We start from the raw sequence: 21798 nt of genomic DNA, 5'->3' as shown, positions 1-21798 counted from the left end.
CAGGGCAGACAAAAGAAAGTACTTCTTCACACACCGCATAATTAAACTCTAAAATTCGCTTCCACAAGTGGCTGTGATGGCCACCAACTTGGATGGCTTTAAAAAAAGGATCAGATAGGTTCATAGAATCATAGAATCGTAGAGCTGGAAGGGGTGATAAGGCCATGGAGCTCAGTGCAGGAATCCAACTGAAAGCATCCCTGACAGATGGCTGTCCAGCTGCCTCTTGAACGCCTCCAGTGCTGGAGAGCCCAGCACCTGCCGAGGTCATTGATAATAATTGTGGTGTGCACTGGTGTAAAGTAGAGCAACTCAATCTTTTCAGTGATGGCTCTGACCTTTTGCTGGATTCTACAAATGGGTTTATATTTGTATATGTATATCAAATTTATATTTTACACATATGTATAAATGTATGGTTTCTTTGTTTGTATTACACTTTGATACACCAACGGGGGAAAAATCGAGTTCATCTTTAACTCACTTTTTAATCAGCCATCCTTGGATGGAGTGGGGAAGCCAACCTTTTCTGACTGCGGTCATCATTGCCTCTGCTGCACACTTCATCAATGGAAATGAATATTCTGATGATTTCCAGAGCGAGTCGCTGCCATCTTTTCCCTTGGCAAGGAAGGGTGGACTCAAAACGTGGCATGGAGAAGGCTATCAGTGGCGACTAGCCATGATGGCCACGCTCTCCCTCCACAGTCAGAGTCAGTATCCCTCTGAATACCAGCTGCTCGAAACTGCAGGAGGGAAGAGTGTTTTTGCACTTATGTCCTGCTTGAGGGCTTGTCTGGAGGGCAACAGGTTAGGCAAGGCCACAGTAGGTTTTCCTTCCTTTGAAGCTGTGGAGGAGTGGGGTGGAGAGGGTAAAATGTTCATTTCTGATAGGAAAAAAGGGGGGCAGAGGAACAAAGTGGCTGCAAGAAGACGGACACACCAATGACTTATGACAGGCCGTGGCAGCAAAAGGCAAACTATGAATTCAAACAATGGTTTTGTTGTCGCTGCTGTGATGGAAGAGGAGAGCGAACAGATCTCCACACAATGGAAGATGAATTTCCTCTCCAGGAAGCTGTGGGCAGGTGCACGCACACCCTGCCTCTCTCGTCTCCGTCTTGTGCAGAGTAAGTGGTGAGGTAGCATTCAAGCAGCTCAGAGACGCGGGAATTTGTAAGACACAGAGGCATGGACTCCGGCGAGCCTTATTCATCCACAGCCCCGAGACCTGCTGGCTCCACTGTCACCATGAAGGCCTTTCTGGGCTTGATCACAGCGTTTGTTATTGCCCAGCTCATCGGCACTGCGCTTTTAGGCTTGTACCTCTACATGAAGGTGGACAAGGTAAGGCTGCCTTCTCCTTTGCTCTGAAAGGATGGTGAGCAACCAAGTGGGAAGGAAGAGCTTTCGCATGTGTGAGGGCAACTTCAGTTGGCCACAGCTTTTACTGCCGTAAACCAGGGTTGGGAAGTTGTGGGATCTACTTTCTTTTTTACAAGAAATCTGAGATCCATCATCTGGCAGAAGATGGGAGGTGGTAGAAAGACACAACACTTCAAAGGAAAGACGTCTGAGCCCAGGAATTTGTTAGGAACATAGGAAACGGTTTCACACTAAGGGAGACCAATGGTCCATGTAGCTCAGTATTGTCTACACTGACTGGCAGGAGTTCTCCAGGTTTCCAGACAGGGAGTCTCTCCCAGTCTTACCTTGAGATGCCAGGGATTTAACATGGGCCCTTCTGCACGCCAAGCAGATGCTCAGCTCCTTTGTTTTGAGAGCCAGAACTGGACAGAGCTCCCAGTTCTTCCACAGCAGCCTTTGCCAACCTGGTGCCCTCTGGACATTTTGGAGTACAACTCCCATCAGCACCAGGTTGGCGAAGGCTGTTCCGTACGAAAACCCATCCTTGCTTTCTTCATTTCAGCAGCATAATTTAGCGTGGTGATGTTGGGGAGTCATTTTGTTGCTGCTGTTGTTAAAAAATGGGGAACCAGAAAACTTTGCCCACCTGCTGATCATTACCCAGACATCTGCCTCTTTATCCTGACCTATCGTATCCTCACCCCTGCTGTAAATTGCCTCTTTGGAACAATCTGGGCTGCCTCTGCACGGTTCCTTCTTGAAACCCAAGAGCCCATATGGTGTAGTGGTTAGAGTGTTGGACTAGGACCTGGGTTCAAATCCCCACTCAGCCATGAAGCTTGCAGGGCGACCATGGGCCAGTCACCGTCCCTCAGCCTAACCCACCTCATAGGATCCTCATAGTTATGAGGATCAATCGGAGAGGGAGGTAAATTATGTACGCCACCTTGAGCTCCTTGGAGGAAAGCTGGGATAGAAATGTAATAAAATAAATCATTACATTCTCTTTATTATTATTTATTTTATTATTAAATAAAATAGGGACAATGGATAGGGACAATGGTTTCTCCCCTCCAGCTCTCAAAATGGCATGACAGAAGCATGTGGTATATTGGCTTACCCCGCAATCATCATTGCCTAAACAGGCAGAGCTGGGATTTCCAGTGCTTCAAAGGCAAACCACACTTTTGGAGATTATGGGCTTTGTGGGAACTTGATCAGGGTTGGTGCACCTTCCTTACAAGAACCCAGGAAGAGTCAGATCATCACTATATGTATAGCTCAGTATTGTCTACAATGACTGGCAGTGGCTCTTCAGAGAACACTCCCAGTTCTACCTAGAGATGCAGAGACTGAATCAAGCTCCTTCTTCATGCAAAGAAGATGCGCTGCCACTGAGCTACACTAAAGGGCTTGTTGGGGCATTTGATTTCAGAAAAAAAGAAGTGGTTGCATTCAACTCAGTTCTACTCAAAGTAGATCCACTGAAATTAATGAACATTAATATAATCATGCCCATTAATTTCAATGGGTCAACTTTAATTACAACCCATGGAAACAAAAATGGGGAGGGGAATATGATAGAAGTTTTGAAAGTTATGCATGATTTAGAGGAAGTGGATATAGAGACCTCTCTGTCTGTCTGTCTGTCTGTCTGTCTGTCTGTCTCTCATAATGCTGGAACCCAGCCAAGGGGCAGGTCATCCAATGAAGCCAACTGGTATGAGATTCAGGGCAAACGAAAGGAAGGATTTCTTCCCAGGATGTTAATTTGGGGGATTTGCTGCTGCAAGAACCTGTGATGTCCTTACCACATCTCGGAAAAGACACTGTAGAGTTGGAAAAGGTTCAGAAAAGGGCAACCAAAATGATCAAGGGAGTGGAGCAACTCCCCTATAGGGAAAGGTTGCAGCATTTGGGAGTTTTTAGTTTAGAGAAAAGGCAAGTGAGAGGCGACTTGACAGAAATGTATAACACTATGCATAGTATGGGGAGAGTGGACGAAGAAAAGTTTTTCTCCTTCTCGCATAACACTAGAACTCAAGGGGTCATCCAGAAATTCATGGAGGAAAAGGCTACCGGTGGCTACTAACCCTGGTGGACATGTTCATCTCCACTGTCAGAGGCAGTATGCTATTGAGCTCAGGTCCTGCTTGGTTGGGTCCTGGGAGAACAGGATGCTGAACTAGATGGGCCGCCAGCCTGATCTTGCAGGCTCTTCGTATGTTCTTACCTTTAGGTGGGCTAAAAAAAGGGTTGAGATAAATTAATGGAGATAAAGAGGCATATTGATGGCTATTAAGCAGAAACTTCACTCCATGCTAAGTATCTCATTTGTATTTAGGGATGAGGGAGAAATGTTTGCTTCGTATTTTGATGTGAACCTACCTAATTTGCAATTACCAAATCAATGTGAACTGAACAACCGAAATTCACACCGCTCTGACGTTTGTGGTGGAGTTCTTCAGCCAAAAAGTGTGGGCACAGAAATGCATACATCAGTGAAAACAATGCGCAAAACTATATTATATTAGGGGAATTTGCAGAAATGTGTATATTAGGCAAAATTGGTGTCCAAAAATGCACAGATTAGGAGAAATGCACAGGGAAAAAAATCATATGAACTGTTGTGCAGACTTTTTAAAAGATCCTCCCCCAAATTATTATTGCTATATTATTATTACATTTATATCCCGCCTTTTCTCCAAAGTGCTCAAGGTGATATACAAACATGGTTCTCCACCTCCCCATTGTATTCTCAGAACAACCACCCTGTGAGGTAGATCAGTCTGAGAGGCAGCGTCTGGCCCAAGGTCACTGAGTCAGCTTCATGGCTGAGTGGAGATTTGAACCAAATAGGGATTTTGTGTGGGGGTGGCTGGCTGGGGGGAGGGATATGACAGAGGAAGGAAGTCTTAAAGCCCTAATCACACATCACAGCCCCAATTGTGCTTCCTCCTCCTTCGCCCCCACTGTGCCTCCTGTTTAGAGTTAAAACACACACAGAGAAATACTCACATAAGTACAAGTTGAGGATTACATCATAATATAGTTTGGCTGACAGTCATGATGTGGAACCTCCATGATTCAAGGCAGTATATCTCTGAGTGCCAGCAGGGGAAGGGGTTTTGCCTTCACATCCTGCTTGTGGGCTACTGAAAGGTATTTGGTTGGCCATTGTTTGATGCAGGATGCTGGAGCAGATGGATCTGGGTCTGCTCTAGCAGATGGATCTGTGTCTGATCTAGCAAGGGCACATCTTATTTTCGAACAATTATTATTATTTGTTTATTACATTTATTAGTTACTTCCCACCCCAACAAAACTCAAAGTGACTTTCAACAGGCATAAAAACATCTTAAAACACTCACAAAAACAAGAGCCAGCTCCTCCCCACGTGACTAAAAACAAACCGAAAATTACACTCCAAATCCAAAGGCTTGGATGGATAAGCATGTTTTTACGTGGTGCCTAAAAACAGGCAGGGATGGTGCCAGGAGTGCCTCCCTGGGGAGAGCATTCCAGAAATGTGGAGCCACCACTGAGAAGGGCAGTTCTCATGTTGCTACCCTCAGCACCTCCCTCGGAGGGGGCACACAGAGTAGGGCCTCAGATGACTAACGTATTTGTTTGTGTGTTTTTCTTTAACAGTAATGTGGTACGTCATTTTCTCAATACAAATGTGAGTGGAGAACAATCTTAGTTCTCTTGAGGAGTAGGAAAGCGTTGCCTCTTATTTATCTCAGCAGATCAGTAGGGGGTCCAGACATCCCAAGGGAGCCAGCTCTGAGTTCCCTTCTGTGAGTTTACTTGTGTGCCCATGGGCAGAAGCATTGGCTAGTACATTGCCCTTCAACAGCAATAAGGTGAATCGTGACCAGCAGCTGGTTCACTTAAAGGGCAGCTCGGCGGTTGGCACCTTGATCATCGATTGGAAAGAGAAGGAGAAAGCAGTGGCACCTCAGGGAAGTTTAGGTCCTGGTTTTGAAAGTCTTTTGGGTGGCTGCCTCTTTAGATGGGCATGGGCTTTACCGCATTTTCTTCAGAATGTGGTAAGCCAGCCCTGCTCTGTTTGGGGGCCTTCCTGGACCATTCTGCTAAGTGGGGCCCTGGTTGTCTGCCCTAAAGTCCAACTCTGATGGCACCATTGAGGGAAAGCTGGAGAAATAAGAGAGGGCAGAGAAAGAACTGCATTGATCTAGACAGACAGACAGACAGACAGACAGACAGACAGACAGACAGACAGACAGATAGATAGATAGATAGATAGATAGATAGATAGATAGATAGATAGATAGATAGATAGATAGATAGATAGATAGATAGATAGATCTGTTAAAGCAAATCCTTGCTGGTTCAAGGATGATCCCAGTAATGCAAACATCCAAACTTTTGGACTAGAGTTAATATTATTCAGACTTATTAGAAACAGTGCGATCATTTTTCGAGAGTGGGGTTAATCCACTTATTTTATTTATATATTTATTATTTGATTTATACCCTGCCCTTTCTCCCAGCAGGAGCCCAGGGCGGCAACCCTTACTTGCACCATTAGACAAACACAACTCTCCAGCCTGCTGTACGTGGTGCAATGGGCACTGGAGAGATATTCTCATTATATATTTATGTTCTCATTTTTTAAAAAATGGTTACCTCTAATTTCCAATTATATATGCAACTGGTTTTAAATTATTTGGGGAGAAATAAGGTGCAAAAGTATTGGGTTGCTATTATTATTATTATTGGTTAACAACAACTTAATATTAATTAATAAAACCAACAACAACAAATTGATTTCTACACTGCACTTTATTTATCACACGTGATCCCAGGATTAGGATGGGGAAGATTCAGTTCACATTTAAAGGCAAACCTTCTCGTTCATACTTTCTGTAACAAAAACACAGCCCTCCTTTGAAATTTACATTTCTCTCAGTTGTTCAGTATGGTTTTCTCAAACATGCACAAGAAACCGATCCCTTAACACTCAGCAAAAGCAGCAACCTTCATACTTACTTCCTCCCCAAGGAACCTTAGAGTAAAAGTTACCTGGGTCTAACAGAGCAATGCTATGCATATTTTCCTCAAGGGAGTCCATCTTTGTTCAGTAGGGCTTACTCCCAAGGTAACTGTGCATTGAATTTTAACCATAGAACAGGGACTGAGAATCTGTGGCCCCCAATATATTGCTGCAGTGATTCAGCTAGGCAAATTTTGATCTTGGACTGATCTTAGGGGCTCCCTGTCCCTTTAAAGGGCCATGTGTGAATCACATAATTAAGATTTCATTTGTGTAAAACACACTAACACTTGCTTTACAACTGCTTTTGTATTCCTGATATGTTAGAACAAAAAACAAAGAAAGCCCAGTTTACCAGTCCTAGTTTAATAAAATTATACTCTGAGCATGTGCCCTTAAAAATGTGCCATTGGCCTGGCTGACCGTTTTTTAATCCCTGTCCCGATAACCCCTTGCATGCCATGTGCCTTTTTTGCTGCCACTCCACCCAGAGTTATACATGGGCGAGAAATTTGATTCAGTTTGTATTTTAAGCCGAATCTATAAAATTTGCACTTTCTGAAACAATGTGAGAACCAACGCAGTCATCTGTCAAAATTTGTACTTATTCAAATTTTACAATGCAGTTTGTCCAACCAATGTTTGCAAAAATGCCTATGTTAGAGGAAAGAATGAATATATGAGTGAAGATAACATACAAAAATGCAATATATGACAAGCAATTGCTTGCAAAATGTGTACATTGGTCTGAACTGCTGACAAAAACGTGTTTATTAGCAGAAATTTGCATTAAAATGCTAGAGAATTTTTATGAGGTTTAAAAAAAAAATTCCAAAAATTGCTGCAGTAATATGGAGAACTGAATTTAAGACTGTAAAAATGAGAAACTGAGAGAACCAAAATGGGCAGGTCTTGCCATCCTGGCCTAGAGTAGACATTGTCTTTCTGCTCTCTACCCGGGCCCAGAGACTCCCCTCCCCCCCCCCGATAGTTACAGCCATTTCAGACCTCTTCGGAGTATGTGGAAAGTTACATCCCTACCACTATACTTATTTATATTTGAACCTAATTAGCCCTTCTTAAATTTGCTACCAATGAACAAGATTTACAAACAAAACATTATCAGAAGAAGGTTAATAGCAATGCACCATAGTAATATAGTAACAACCCTGTAACGCAGAGGCAGATTTTAGCAGCAAGTTGCATATTTTGTTTGAAGATCAGCAATTTTATATTTGAGTGAAGGACTCTTGGAGAGATGCCACCTGGCCCTTGAATGTCATCCTTTCTCAACAGTGTTTCCCTCACTTCTTTTGACACCCTTTCTGGGGGGGGAAATTGGTTGAGGTGGGTCATGCAAGTATCTATCCTGCATCTTCCGTAGTGAAGAAAAACAATGGAAATAATTCATACAGTTTCTCTGCAATCGCCTTGCCTTCCTTTAGCATGCCTTTCACGACTTTGCCATCGAACGGTCCAACTACCTGCCTGACCAGTTTCTTGCTTCGCATGTATTTAAATAAATGTTTAATATTGGTAAAAAAATTTTTTAAAGATGCACCTCAAATTCTTTGTTTGCTTGCTTGCTTCTTATCTCACATTTGCTTATTCCCAGAGTTTGTGTTCCTTTCTTGTTCTTTTTATCTGGGCCATTCTAGAAACCACAGCAGGGCAACGCGTTTGTTAGGAGCTCACCAAAATCACACAAAAAAGCGAGCAAGAAGGGTGGGTAGAAAAAAGCTGGCTTGGTGTTAGAACCACAGGGTGAAATACTAATCTTACTTAGAGTAGACCCACTGGTTAATATACATGACTAATTTAGATTTGTAAATTTCAATGAGTCTACTCTGAGTAGGACTTAGTTGACTACAAACCATAAAGGTGTACATTGTCAAACCATGCATTTAAAGCACATTCCCCCATCCCAAGAATCCTGGCCACTGATGTTTGTTAAGGGTTCTGGAAATTGCAGCTCTGCCAGGGTAAACTAAGTTCCGAGGATTCTTTGGGGGAGGATGTGCTTTAAATGTATTTTAAATGTATGGTGATGTGTAGGCAGCCAAAGTGCACTTGAGTGTCAGCCTTTTAAGAGGGAGTGTGATGTAGCACACTTCATAGATTACAGTCTCTGAGGTTCTGGGCAGGTTTCAGATTATTGCACCTAGAATGAAGAAACATACAAGGCATCTCCAGAGACTGTCACCATTTTGCAGGAGGGAGTCAAGCAGTTTGCAGGAAGGTTCTGCCATTAAACTGGATGGGGGTCTCCTAACAACTCTCAGCACCCTTAACAAACTACAGTTCCCAGGATTCTTTAAGCCATGACTGTTTAGAGTGGAATAAGGCTGCAAGCACACTAGCCACCTACAGCAAAGTGTTTCCATTGGCCACACCTGGAGGGGAATGGGTTGATCTGCCAATCAGTTGCGAAGTCTGTTTGAAGCTGAATTTTTAAAAAAATGCACTTGAGCTGATTCACCCAGGTTTTACAGTAAAAAGGCTTTCACCAGCGTTGTGTGTCCCGGTTTTCAGGAGAGGAGGAGACGCACTGGAACTGACAGAACCATGGAGTGTGTTTCTGCTATAGTGCTGCTTTAAATGTAAGATGCAGATGGGGCCTCAGATTAATTTTGATTGAGGAACTAGCAAATTAAATTTGTATGCATCATGCAACAAAAACAGAAAACAGAGGAAAAGGCGTACTTTTCTGGATTTTAGACTGGGGTGGAGAACTTGTGGCCTTCCAGATACTGTTGGATCCCATCTCCCATCAGCTTCAGCTAGCTTGGCCATTGGTCAATTGATTATAGGACTCCAACATCTGGAGAGCCACAGGTTCCCCACTCGTGTTTTTTAGTGTGCAAATTTAGGTGGTGCACATGTGTGTTGTGGGCTGGTGCTATCTTCAGCTGCAATCCTATACCTACTTACCTGGGAATAAGCCTCATTGAACTCAGTGGGATTTTCTTCTGAGAAGATATATGTAAGATCACACTGTTAGGAGAGGCACTCTCTCCTGTGCACCAGCAAACAAAGAATGCTGCTGCTTCTATGACAGTGCCTGCTATTTTTATAAGTATATATTAGCAGCTGATGAAGGCAGAAGCTGAAACGTTTTGTTAATATAATAAAAACCCCTGTTTGGTTAATCACAATTACGTTTATATATATATATATATTAAAATAAACAGTTTAGAAAAATGTATTACTTAGTTAACTGGGGATGCTCATGTGAGTCAAGTCACACTGCAACCCTATACAAACCCACCACAGTGAGTTGAATTCAGTGGGGGTGGATAGACATATATAGGCTTGTATGATAAAATGAGTTTTAATGGCTTCATCTAACCTATCAAATGATTAAAGGTGACAGCCCTGTTTCCGATGGTTGATGGCTTACTGACTTTTCCTGATTATTCCATTTGCCAGCTTGGAGATGAGATCACCTTACAGGACGATTTTGTGTTCCTCAGAAGATTACAGAAGTGTCGGAAGCCACAAGATGCCGATGCAACCCTACTGGACTGTGCAAAGATTTTAGGCAGCTTTCAGGATCTACTACAGGTTCAAACAAACAAGGTAAAACTAAAACCTATCCAGGATTTGGTTGGCTGGTTTATTTACAGGCAGCGAGATCCGCAAAATGAGATTGACCCTCCCTATCTCTCAGTTGACATCCGTTTAAAGCACATTCAGGGGGAACCTGGCCAGCCAGAGGTGGGCGGGGCCGGAGGCAAAAATGGGCAGAGCAATAAAAGGAATGTTTACCTTTGCACAGTAAGCTAGTTTCTACACACACTTAACGCTTCCTCCTCTGCCCTTTATCCAGCTCAGCAAGAGGCACGGTCAGAGTTCAAGGGCACATTCCAACCAAGCAAAAACACTTGGTGTGCAAAGTAGGACCAGTGAGGGGTGTAGCCTGGGGAGAGTTCCGAGAGCCAGACAGAGAGGTCTGGAGGGCCACTCTTGGCGCCTGGACCTGAGGCTGCCCACTGCTGCTGCTCTCTACAATGGCCAAAAGATTAAGCAAGGCTGCGTGGGGCAATGCAACGCTTTGGGTAAGTTAGGCCTCAAGTTGGGCCTCTGCAGCTCACTGCAAAAGACCTAGCACTTGGGCTTCCAGAGGGCAAGCAGTGGGTGCAGATAAGTCTAATCTGCACCCACTGCTTGCCCTCTGGAAGCCCAAGTGCTGGGTCTTTTGCAGTGAGCTCCAGATCCCCTTCCCCATGTTTTTTAAACACTTAAAAAAACACAAAAACCTTGGCTGAGAGGCAGCTGGGCATCCATCCCCAGCCACCCACCCTCTTAATTTTCTAGACAGAGCTATACATATAAATTAGCACATGCAAATATTGTGTCATAGGCCTGTAAATGTGTTAAGTACCGAGTCTTTTAACTACCTAGCAATGTCCTAGCCAGTGATGACAGAATAATAGTTCCTGTGCAGTCTGATGTGCAGAAATGTAGGGCCTGGTCCTATGCACACTTACCTGGGAGCAGGTCTTGTTGAACACAGCTGTGCCTACTTTTGCGTAGGCAAATATAGGATTACACTGCTTTCCTGGCATGGAGATGAGGAAGTGATGGAGAAAGCATCATCTGTGTGAAGCACTGGCTACATCCATACCAGGCATTTATTTCACTTTTAAACAGTCATGGCTTCCCTCAAAGAATCCTGGGAAGTATAGTTTGTGAAGGGCTAGCGTGGTTTAACAGTCAGCCCTTCCTCCCAGAGAATCCTGGGAATTGGAGCTCTGTGAGGAGAATAATAGTCTCCTAACAACTCTCAGCACCCTTCACAAACAACACTTCCCAGGATTCTTTGGTGGAAGCCAAGTGGAATAAATGTCTGGTGTGGATCTGGCTTTAGCTGCTGCAGCAGACATCTTCTGAAGGCATCTCCTTGCTGCCCAGGGTTCACCCAGATCCGTAAGATCGGAGTCTGTTATTTCTGAATTCCTGTTTTTTAACCGTTTCCCTTTTTGTTGTGCTGTTTTATTGTTTTTATGTTATTTTTATATACCGCTTAGAGATTTTTAAAAAACGAAGCAGTTTAGAAATGCTTTAAAATAAACAAATAATAAATAAAAGCTCTCTTTGCAAAATGTGTGCCAGTCAGGCATCTGTAAATGCACAGGAGCCCTGCCTGATAAAGAAAGTTGGCAACTCTAAAATTAGCTTTTAGGAGTGGTAAGACCGAGCACTCTTTCATCCTGCTGCTTCTTAGAAGATGCCCTTTGCGTTTTCGCACCCTCATTTTACTTCTCGATGACAAGTCATTCCTGTACTTGTTGCTGAATGCAGCTTTTCCTGTCCCGGCACTTTAACCATGCAAAGTTAAGAAGAGCAAAACCCTTTTTAAAAAATCCTGATTAGTAAGCAGTGACTGGCACACAAAAAACCCTTTGTAAGGTGAAAGGGTTTTTACCTCCAATGAGAAAAAGGGAAAGCAGAATCCTTAGGGCAACTGAGGATGATGCAGCTGAGCAAATGAAGGAAACTGAGGGATAAGGGGGCAGGGAAGCAAGGCCATGGAAGGCACCTTGGGACAGCTCCTTAAAAGTTTGGACTAAAACCCAGAGTGGATTCCACTGCCCCAATGACATGAAGCTATTGGCTGCCACTTCAGCACCATGGACACATCCTCAAAAGTTTAGACTAAAACTTGGAGTGGATTCTACTGCCCCACTGACATGGAGCCACCAACTGCTGCTACTTTGTCTGGAGAGAAAAGATGATTTCCTGGGTCAAGGGAGCTGGGCAAGGATTTAAGGAGGGATGTCACATGGCCAGAGCAACGGAGTGTGATCTGGGCATCAGGATGCTGGGCAGAGGTGAGGAGACCAAGGTGAAGCCATGGGCAACCAGAGAGGTGAAGGTGGCAGCAGCAGGCAAAGTGAAGAGAGAGGAAGACCAAAGCATGGACCCCAGACTTTTCAGCACGGAGCTAGATAGGAAGGGGCTATATTTCAAAAGGGAGTTACATGAAAGTATCTAGATCAGCCTTCAACCATCCAGTGTTCTCCAGATACTTTGGACAACAACTCCCATCAGCTCCAGCTTAGGGAAGGCTGGTCCAGATATAAGACAGCTCATTTTTGCATCGCCACTTATAACAATTTTTTTTTAAAAAAAGCCTATTTGGAATGGCTTCTTGATGAGATGTGAAGGGGTATAGTATTGGGTTCCCCACAGAGATGAAATGCTGGCTGCCTGCTCCTGCGTTTTGACCACTGGGGAAGTGTTATATTGTCTTGCACAGATGCTACCATGGTTTTAATATTAATTCCCCTCCCCTTTCCTCAAATTGCTTTAGGTCCCACTGGAAAGTCTTCCTGCCAAGCAAACAGGTATGCAGTGGACCCTTGGAAGGAAGGGCTGGGGTGGGGATGACCCCTCTTGAAATTTCCAGTGCCAAAAGGGAAGAGGAATAATTTGAGGGCATAGAATAATGTTTCAAAAAGCAGCAATTTATAGAAGGAGGTTGGAATAAGTTGCTCAGATAAGGAGATGTAGGCTCTTTGATGTGCTGTGGGTGGGTTACACAACAAGGCCAAATGGTGAGGATGGAGACTGAGTCATCGTACCGAATCTGGTCCTTAGAAAATCTCGCCACTCTTATTTTATTGCACATTCCTTGCTGTGGTCCCAGGTTCAATCCCCTTCATGTTGGACACTCCCCACTTCTTCGCAGGAGACTGGTGGCGGTTTCTGTAGCGTTTGCTTTATTGCTGTCATAACTGAATTTGAGGGGAACTGAATTTAAGACTGGGGAAAAAGAAATTGAGAGAAACAGAAATGACACATTTGTCTATCCCTAGATGGCACCCCAAATCCCATAATTTAGAGAAGGGCTGTAGCTCAGTGGGTAGAACTTCTAACCTAAGGCCGTTGATGGTGGCTGAATATAGAGCAGGGGCCATGGCTCAGTCCAGCATCTGATTTGCATGCAGAAGGCTCAGTCCCTGGCATCTCCATAGATAGGGCTGGCAGAAACTCCCTGTCTGAAGCCCTGGAGAGCTGCTGTCAGTCAGTGTAGAAAATATTGAGCTAGATGGACCAATGACCTGACTCAATATAAAGTAGCTTTCTAGGTTCCAAATCTGGTATGGTCCTGAGACTAGCTGCACATGGACAAAGGCTGTTTTCTTTTCAATTCCAGGTGACAAGAGGCAAGCGGCAAGCATTCACCTAGCAGGCTTAAAGGACAGCAAGAGAGGTGAGGACTGAGGGCTGTGGGAATCTATCACTTGCACACATGTGGAGAAGGATGTGTGGTTATGAGTGGAAAGAAACAGCAAAGTGATCAACATTTTCCGTTATGCTTTCTTTTCTTTTTTTGTTCCTGTAAGAAATAGAATATGGGGGAAATAGTTAATGAGGAATTTGGGTCAGATCCTGTCCACTGAACTCGTGAAATTAGTTCCATTTGGGAATTCAGTGAGACAACAAGCAACTGTAGAGGCCCTCCGTGTTCAGAAGCCATTTGCTCAGGGCCTGGTAGGCAGTAGTGTAGTGGCAAATTCAGAAGTGCAGGGTCCCTTCATGATAGACACAGACACACCCCTCCCTCTTTTTTTTGCTGCTGGGTTGAGAATGAGATCCTTGTTAATGCCTTCTCCCACAACAACAGACGTCCCTAGGAGATAATAAGCATGAAAGAGGAGAGTGTTAGCTACTGAAAAGAGTCTTCTCAGTGGCTGACTCACCTCCTTTCACTCCGATTGGCTCCAATCAGCAGGAAAGGATAAGGAAGCATGTTAGAAGACTCTTCTCAGTGGCTAACACTCTCATACTGCTTGGCTCATAGGATGCTGAAGGCATTGGGACCCTGCTGGGACCCTGCTTCCAAAAACGTAAGGGGTCTAGGACCCCCTGAGACTCTGGATGACTACACCCCTGGTGGGGGGGGGAAGCAAAGAGACCATGAGTAGGTGAAGCCAAGGCCAATGACAAGCAGAGCTGTCCTGATTGGTAAGAAGGCAGGTGGGAACTGGCTGAGGGTGGACTGAGGTTGGTAGGGCAGTGCTCCATTCGCCCTAATAGACCAGCCTCCACTGTGTCTTCTACTGAACACTGGGTATTGTTGGTGTTGCCATCATGCCCCACACTATATGAGACAAGGCCTTCTCAAGAGACAGTGCAGGAACTGTGGAACTCCCATCCAGAGGGGATTTCCATGGCTCCTCCATTGAGGAATTCAATCTTTGTGAAGTCTTGCACAAAATGACCTGGTCTGCACCTCTCAGACTAAATGAGATCAGAACTTAACTATCCACTGGATTTCACACTCCTCCAAATGTCACACATGTGCATTATAAACAAAAAACAAAAAATGCAAGTTTCTACTTTCAGAACTGTTACTTCTGTTACCAATATCTAAATGTGATTGATAGATTAAATCAGGGATGGGGAACCTGTGGCCCTCCAGATGTTGACAGATGTAAGTAAACCCTATTAAACACAGTGGGACCTACCTCTGAGTAAACATGCATAGGATTGCAGGTCTAATCAATTACAGCACTGCAATTGACTGAGTTTGTGAACACACTATACCTTTAAACAACATTCAAAGCACAGTTCCATCCCACTCCAAAGAATCTTGGGAACTGTAGTTTGTTAAGGGTGCTGGGAATTGTAGGTCTGGCATAAGCAAACTACAGTTCCCAGGATTCTTTGAGAGGAAGATGTGCTTTGAATGTGCTTGAAAGGTATGGGGTATGTGCAGCCTAAGCCTGCAATTCCATACAGCTTTCCTAGGAGCAAGTCCCATTGAATATAGTTGGGATTTTCATCATGCCCAAGTTTGTCCTGCAAGATTTCCTTAATTGGATGACAAGCCTGTTAGCTACCTGTTGTGTTAGGCCACAATGCAGGGGCAGACATCTCTGTCTGGAAATGGAGGATATTATGATGATGCTCAGCAAAAGGTGAGGTGAAATGCTGAGCTGCATCTCATTCAGCAGAGATAATAGAAATGCCTCTGAAATAAGCACAGCCTGTCTTATTCTTCTCCTGCAGTTTTGCAGTGGAATAAGGCGGTATATGCCCCGATGGATGACGTGTTTTCATATCAAGATGGGAAACTCAAAGTTGCCAAAGGAGGGCGATACTATATTTACTCCCAGGTTGCCTTTTGTGCCAAACCGGAACTGCACGTGCCCTTCAGCCTCTACGTGTATCTGCACCTGCCATCAGAATCAGATCGTCTGCTGTTGAAAGGAGTGGGAACCCACGGCCCGTCTGACGACCTCTGCGGCCTGCAGTCCATCCACCTTGGGAGAGCTGCTGAGCTTCAGGAAGGTCACGTCATCTTTGTCAACGTGACGGACTCCTCAAGAGTGAATTATGACCACGGAAATACATATTTCGGCATGTTTGAGCTATCCTAGAAAAGGCTGTGGTGCTTGAGCTTTGTTGAACAAAGCAGGATGCCCCAGTAATATTTATAACCCACTTTGTCTTTTGTTATATTTCCCTACACCCTGTATATTTTATTTTATTTATTAATAAGAGTGCGACTCAGAAGCAAAATGTAACGCTTCAACAGGCGCAATACTGATGTCAGCACCAGACGAGCTGTTGATATGCCTTGTCCTAAGCACAGTTGCGCTGGCGCAATGAGTTTTAGGACTGCTTTCCGTATTGCTTCTAGTCCCAGTGCTATTAGCCACATGCAGAAACAGTTACAAATCAAAATGCAACTCGTATTTCACAGACATGATGCACATACCTAGGAGAGGATTAATCACAGCTAGAGCACTTGCTTTGCTTGCAGAAGGTCCCATCTTCAACCCCTAGCGTCTTGAAGTAGGCCTGGGAAAGACCCCCTACCTGAAACTCTGGAGAGCTGCTGCCAGTCAGAGTAGACAATACTGAGCTAGATAGTCTCACTGGGGATAAGGCACCTTCGTAAGAATACAATGTCATCATGTACAGAAAAACTAATTTCTTCTTTAGGGAGAGACCAAGCTGTGTCTTTTGAGCTTGTTTTAGAAGCTGCCACTGCAAAGGCAGCAATTTTCCAAGTCACCTTTAACATCACAACCTTAAATACGTAGTTCAGTTGTCGGATGCAGTTACGCAGCATTATTTTCCAAGACAGGAAGCACCATGTTGTGTACAAGTGCTCTGATTCAACAAAGGAGGTATGCGTGTGCAGATGTGGCTGCAGATCAGCATGTTCACCCAGCCCAGCTCGAACTTCATGTGTACATCTGAATATAACTATCTCACTATGTGCATCACACTATCTAAAGCCACAACTGGGAAGCAACAAAGTGCAGTTAAAGCTGGATCAGATCCTTTGGGGGAAGCTCAAGAAATACTTGAGGGCGATCTTCTACAGCTTGGGGGCGGGGGCGGATTTGATTCAGTTTGCATTTAACGGTGAACCTACCCAATTTGCACTTTCCAAAACAATACGAAGACCAAACACAGCCGTCCTTTGAAATTCACACTTCTCTGAATTTTGCAATGCAGTTCTCCAGCCAAGTAATATCTACAAAAATGCATATATTAGGGTAAAATGGGCATTAAAATGCATATATTAGTGAAAACAGAAGACATTACATTAGGGAAAATTGCTTTGCAAAAATGTGTTATTAGGCAACAATTGCATACAAAAATGCGTATGAGAAAGTCATACTAAATGCTGATGAATTTTCATGAGGACTTTAAAAAAAAAGGTGCAAAAATGTGTGAATTGAAAAAAATGAGAAACTGAAACTGACAGATTTGCCGCTACATATCAACATCTCCCCCAAGTCACAAATGCATGGGTGTATTTAATTATCAGTCTTTTTATAGCGACTTTCCAAAACATTTGTATTGTGGGAGGCCTTGCTGAAATCAGTGCAGGCCCTTCTTTGCAAGTTAAGTTGGAGACAGACAATAGTCTAAGAGAACTGAAAGTGTTTTGAAAGAGGGCTCACTTCCCATGGAGCATTCAGATATTTCTTTTGTCTCATTGTCGCCTATGGTAAAATAGGCTTGGCAGGTTTTCAAAACCCTGCAAAACCTATTTAGGAGAGGCACACGTGCAATCAGTGTACAAACCACTACCTATTGGTGTCTTCTCTGCTATGCCTTACTGGCTTGTTGGTTTTTGATAGAGGCTTTCAAAAGCTGGTGCTGGAAACCCAGCCTCTCACTGGCAGGGCAGGGGAGAGGTTGACACCCCCCCTCCCCCAGTTAAACAGTTTTGCTCCCATTTCCATGGGAAAGATTTAGACCAGCTCCTGAATCGCTGTCTGGTTTGGGGGTGTGCATGTGTGTGTGATGAGACCAGCACAGTTTGGGTTCCTCCACTAGTTGGATTAGGCCATCTGGATTTCAACATCAATTGTTTCATGGTGTTGGTAGCAGGGGTGTGTGGGATGATCAGATATTGCAGGGCTGGAGAGCCTCAGGGCCAAATGCAACCCTCCAGGCCATTCTCTCTTTAGTCCTTAGGACTCTCCAGAGGTCATGCCTTCTCCCTAGGCCACACCCCTCCACACCCCTGTTCCACATCCCCCTCCATCTACCCCCCAGCTGGAAAGCCTTGCCTTGAACTGTAACCATCCAGCTTGCCTGAATGCACGTGTCGTGACCTCTGATTTCTGTGAGGATGGACTGCAGCCTACTGAGTCACAGCTATTGCCCCATCCATCACTGGCATGTGGCCCCTGGAAGTTTGCCCACTAAGGAATGCGGCCCTCTTGCTTAAAACGGTGTCCCACTCCTTCAGTGCTGGATCTCTTTCTCTATTGTCAGAGCTCTAACACTGGGCACCTCCACACCGGAGATTTAAAGTGGTTGAATGATCAATCCTTCTTCCCAGGGAACTCTGGGAACTGTAGTTCTGTGAGGACAACAATCAGGGTCTCCTAACAGTTCTCAGTGCCCTTAATAAACTATAGTTCCCGGGATTCTTTGGGGGAAACCCCAACAGATCTAGTGGTATCAAACTGCTTTAAATGTATAGTGTGGATAAGTCCTCAGTCTCTGGAAAGGAAGATTTTATATATCCTATGGCCCCCCTGAGATGCCCTCCCAGGAACCAAAGGATTTCACCCTAAAAAAATCTGATTTTATTTTGCTATTTTACGTAATCTGCCTTAAAGGCAGGGATAACACATATAAACGTAGCTCAGTGATTTTGTGTTGGAGGTGACCTCCAAAAAATGGTATGTTGCGCTCTTCTCTTCTAAGATCTTGTCATGCTTGTTAAAGAACTTGAAGATTGTCTAAATAAAGTAAGTTTCTCTGCTGATGTAACCTCTTCATTTACAGTGCAATCCTACACATCTACTCAGAAGTGCCACTTAATTTAATGTGCCTATCTCCTACATAAATGGGTATAGAGGATTTCAGCCATGATCTGCTTTTTTAAAAAAAGTTTATTTTCATTTTCAGCTCAGCATTATTGTGAATGTTTCTCAATGAATTCCAGGTTTTTATTTAAACAATTTAAAAAAAACTTTAAAAAGAGCTGGGAAGATATGCCACAAGTAAAAAAACCCACCAAGCATACACACACGCTTTAGTTTTCTCTTCAAAATCCTTTTTTTAAAAAAAATTTTGGTTGAAAACTAGAGTTTAAAAAACTGCTCAAAATAAAAACAGGTTCGATAAAGTTTGACTTGTATTAGTCACTGTGAACAGCAAATAAACACATGTATGACAGGAGGGAAACGGAAGCAAAGGGTTAATGCGTGGGATGCAATAGGAACCTATTTACAAAGAGCTGTAAACAAAGAATATGAGAACACTGCAGTCAGATTCACACATGGCTTCTGTTCCTTTAGGATAGCTGCATATCACTTGTTTTTACAGCGCAATCCTGTGGATGTTTATTCAGAAGTAAGCCCCTTTCAGTTCAATGGGACTTCCTCTTGAGGAAGTGTGTTTAGGATTGCAGCCGGAGGCTTAATTTTCCTTAAAACACACACATACACACACTTTATTAACATCTGGGGCATACAGTGCAAGCGAATGCTGAATTTGAGTAGCAGTACCAGCATTTCCCCAAAATGTAATACCTGGGGGTAGGGGTGGGGTCACAGTGTTTTTGCTGGATCCGCAGAAGGGGGTGCAGCCCAACAGTGCTTTGCATGCAAGAGGCCCCAAATCCAACTCTTGGCATCGCCATTTGTTGTTTTTTTCTTAAGTAGATCTGAAGTATGCAGGGCTGGCAAAATCTTGACTGACACCTTCGAGAGCCACTGCCCACCCTCCAGCTGTTTAGGACCACAACTTCCATCAGTCCTGATGTGAACTGTTGTCAAAAATATCTGGAGGGCTTTAGGCTGGGAAAGGTTGGCACAGACCAACCTGCTGGTCTGACTTAGGCTAAGGCAACTATCCTCCATTCAGACCTGGAGCACAATTGTACTCAGAAAAAATATAACACACACACATTTTTTCTTAATCAGTTCCCAAAACAACAGACAGGGCACTTCCTCGCTGTGTGACTAAGGGTATCCACTTTTGCATGTTCTAAATTATGTTTAGAGATGAAACAAATTTATAAATGCATCTCGCCATAATGGGAAAGACTGTGACCAGGTGACCTTTGTGCCTGCTGCTCCGGCTGTTAACCAGGTGCCAATTGTTGCTGAGAAACTTCGACACACACCCCAGTTCTCCTTTCTTGAGATTCTTTATCTTTAAACCAGACTTGGACACGACAGCCTTTCATATAACGGGGGAAAGGATGTTGGCCTGTGCTCTGTCAAAGCCGGGCACGTGGCCTCCTGTCAAGCATCCTAGTGTGTCCCAACCAAAAACATATCATCCAAATCCCAACATTTCGTGGCTTGAAAACAGGCAACTTCAAAGGCCTCCCTTCTTTTGGTTCTTCACCTTTAAACTGGACTTGGACCTGACATTCCTGTAAGCGGCGGAAGCCTCCAAAACAGAGGACTGGCCTCTGAGAGGCCTTCAGAACAGAGGGCGTCTTCAAACTGGCGTCTTTGAAGTAGGAGACACGGCCACTCTATCGTGACAGCAGGATAGCCTAGTAAAAATAGCCTTCTTGAATTCCGGCCTTGGCTTGCCCTGTGCTTTCTGGCTGATGGGGACGGTTCTGATGTTGTCCCAGGTAAGTCAGCTGCAGTGCGAGTTGCAGCAAAGAATCCTGGTGCTTCCTTATACCCTCCCTTCAGGATGATGACTCTGCCAATGCGGTGGGGCCTCCCCACTCAAACGGGCAGAGTGGTGAATGCACTAATGCAGCCTTCGCTAGCCTGTGCTTGCTGGGGCTGATGGGAGGTGTAGTCCAAAACATCGGGAAGGTGCCAAGCTAGCAAAGGCGGCGTTAATGCATGCTCCGGCACACCATTTGGGAATTGTGAAGCAAGCTTTTATCCAGCTCCTTGGCAATTCTGCTCCAAGGTGATGGAAAAGGGGCTATATCACAGAATAGTAGAGTTGAAGTGGGCCTATAAGGCCATTGCGTCCAACCCTCTGCTCAATGCAGGATTCCTACTTCAAGCATCTTTCCAAGTTAACAATGGCTGAAATGTTTTTGGAGCGGCTAGGACACTCGGGAAGTATCTTCGCTGTGTATGTACCTCTTCCTCCCCAGGGCTGAGTTTTGGGGCCAGGTGCTGCCGCGTTTGCCTCAGAAGACAGCAATGTACAACGCTGATTGGTCAGCATCTGTGACATCATCATCAAGAAACTCCACTGCCTCCAATCCCTAGAACAGTTTTGCTCTTTTAAAAAAGTTTCTTTATACAGCGACAAAATGAGAGGACTGACACGCAAATATTCATGCAATGCTAAAAAAAAAAAAGCTGTCAGCGTGCCTGACACATGGACAGGAGAGGCAGAAGGTGACAGGCTGAGCTTGATTTGCAGGAATGCACGTCTTCCATTTCAGTTGAGAGACAAGAAGAGTGACTGGCTCTCATGCTGCAGCGTGAGGATTTGCTATGAGCGCCATTTCCCTATTATGCCCGTCTTCATTACACTGCGTGGGGGAAGGGGTGTAGCTCAGTGGCAAATGCTTCTGCTTTGCATGCAGAAAGTCTCAGGTTCAATCCCTAGCAGATAGGGCTGGAAAACACTTCAGCCCTGAAACCTTGGTGAGCTGCTGCCAGTCAGAGACAATATCAACAGGTCTAATGTGATATGAAGTATCTTCCTATGTAACGGCCCTGGCTCAGTGGTAGATCATCTGCTTTGCATGCAGAAGGTTCCAAGTTCAATCCCCAGCACCTCCTATTTGAAACAACAGAATACCTTCTCTTTTCTTTTAAAGTCTCTTCTGGGCACTAGGCACACAGCATATTCAAAGAGAGAGAGAGAGAGAGAGAGAGGAATGCCTCTTCTAAGCTGGCACAAGCATTTACTGGTGCTGAGTGATGATGCTTATGCATACTGCAACAGGCACTGCCTTAGAAGATGCAGCCCCCTCCCAC

The 21798-nt window shown here is 44.4% G+C and overlaps 1 protein-coding gene across 1 annotated transcript; it reads left to right on the top strand.

Moving 5' to 3' along the window:
- Positions 1-1181: 1181 nt before the first annotated feature.
- CD40LG (CD40 ligand) lies at positions 1182-18636 on the top strand. The gene is made up of 5 exons (XM_061598102.1): positions 1182-1347; positions 9818-9967; positions 12705-12738; positions 13551-13607; positions 15410-18636. Exons 1-5 carry the CDS (start codon positions 1192-1194, stop codon positions 15778-15780), a joined length of 768 nt encoding a protein of 255 aa, XP_061454086.1. The 5' UTR covers positions 1182-1191; the 3' UTR covers positions 15781-18636.
- Positions 18637-21798: the final 3162 nt, after the last annotated feature.

The sequence above is a fragment of the Rhineura floridana genome, chromosome 16 (genome assembly GCF_030035675.1).
Source record: "Rhineura floridana isolate rRhiFlo1 chromosome 16, rRhiFlo1.hap2, whole genome shotgun sequence".
Classification (NCBI taxonomy): Eukaryota; Metazoa; Chordata; class Lepidosauria; order Squamata; family Rhineuridae; genus Rhineura; species Rhineura floridana.
Note: the sequence above shows the minus strand (reverse complement) of the source record. Positions and strands in the feature narration are given on the sequence as shown.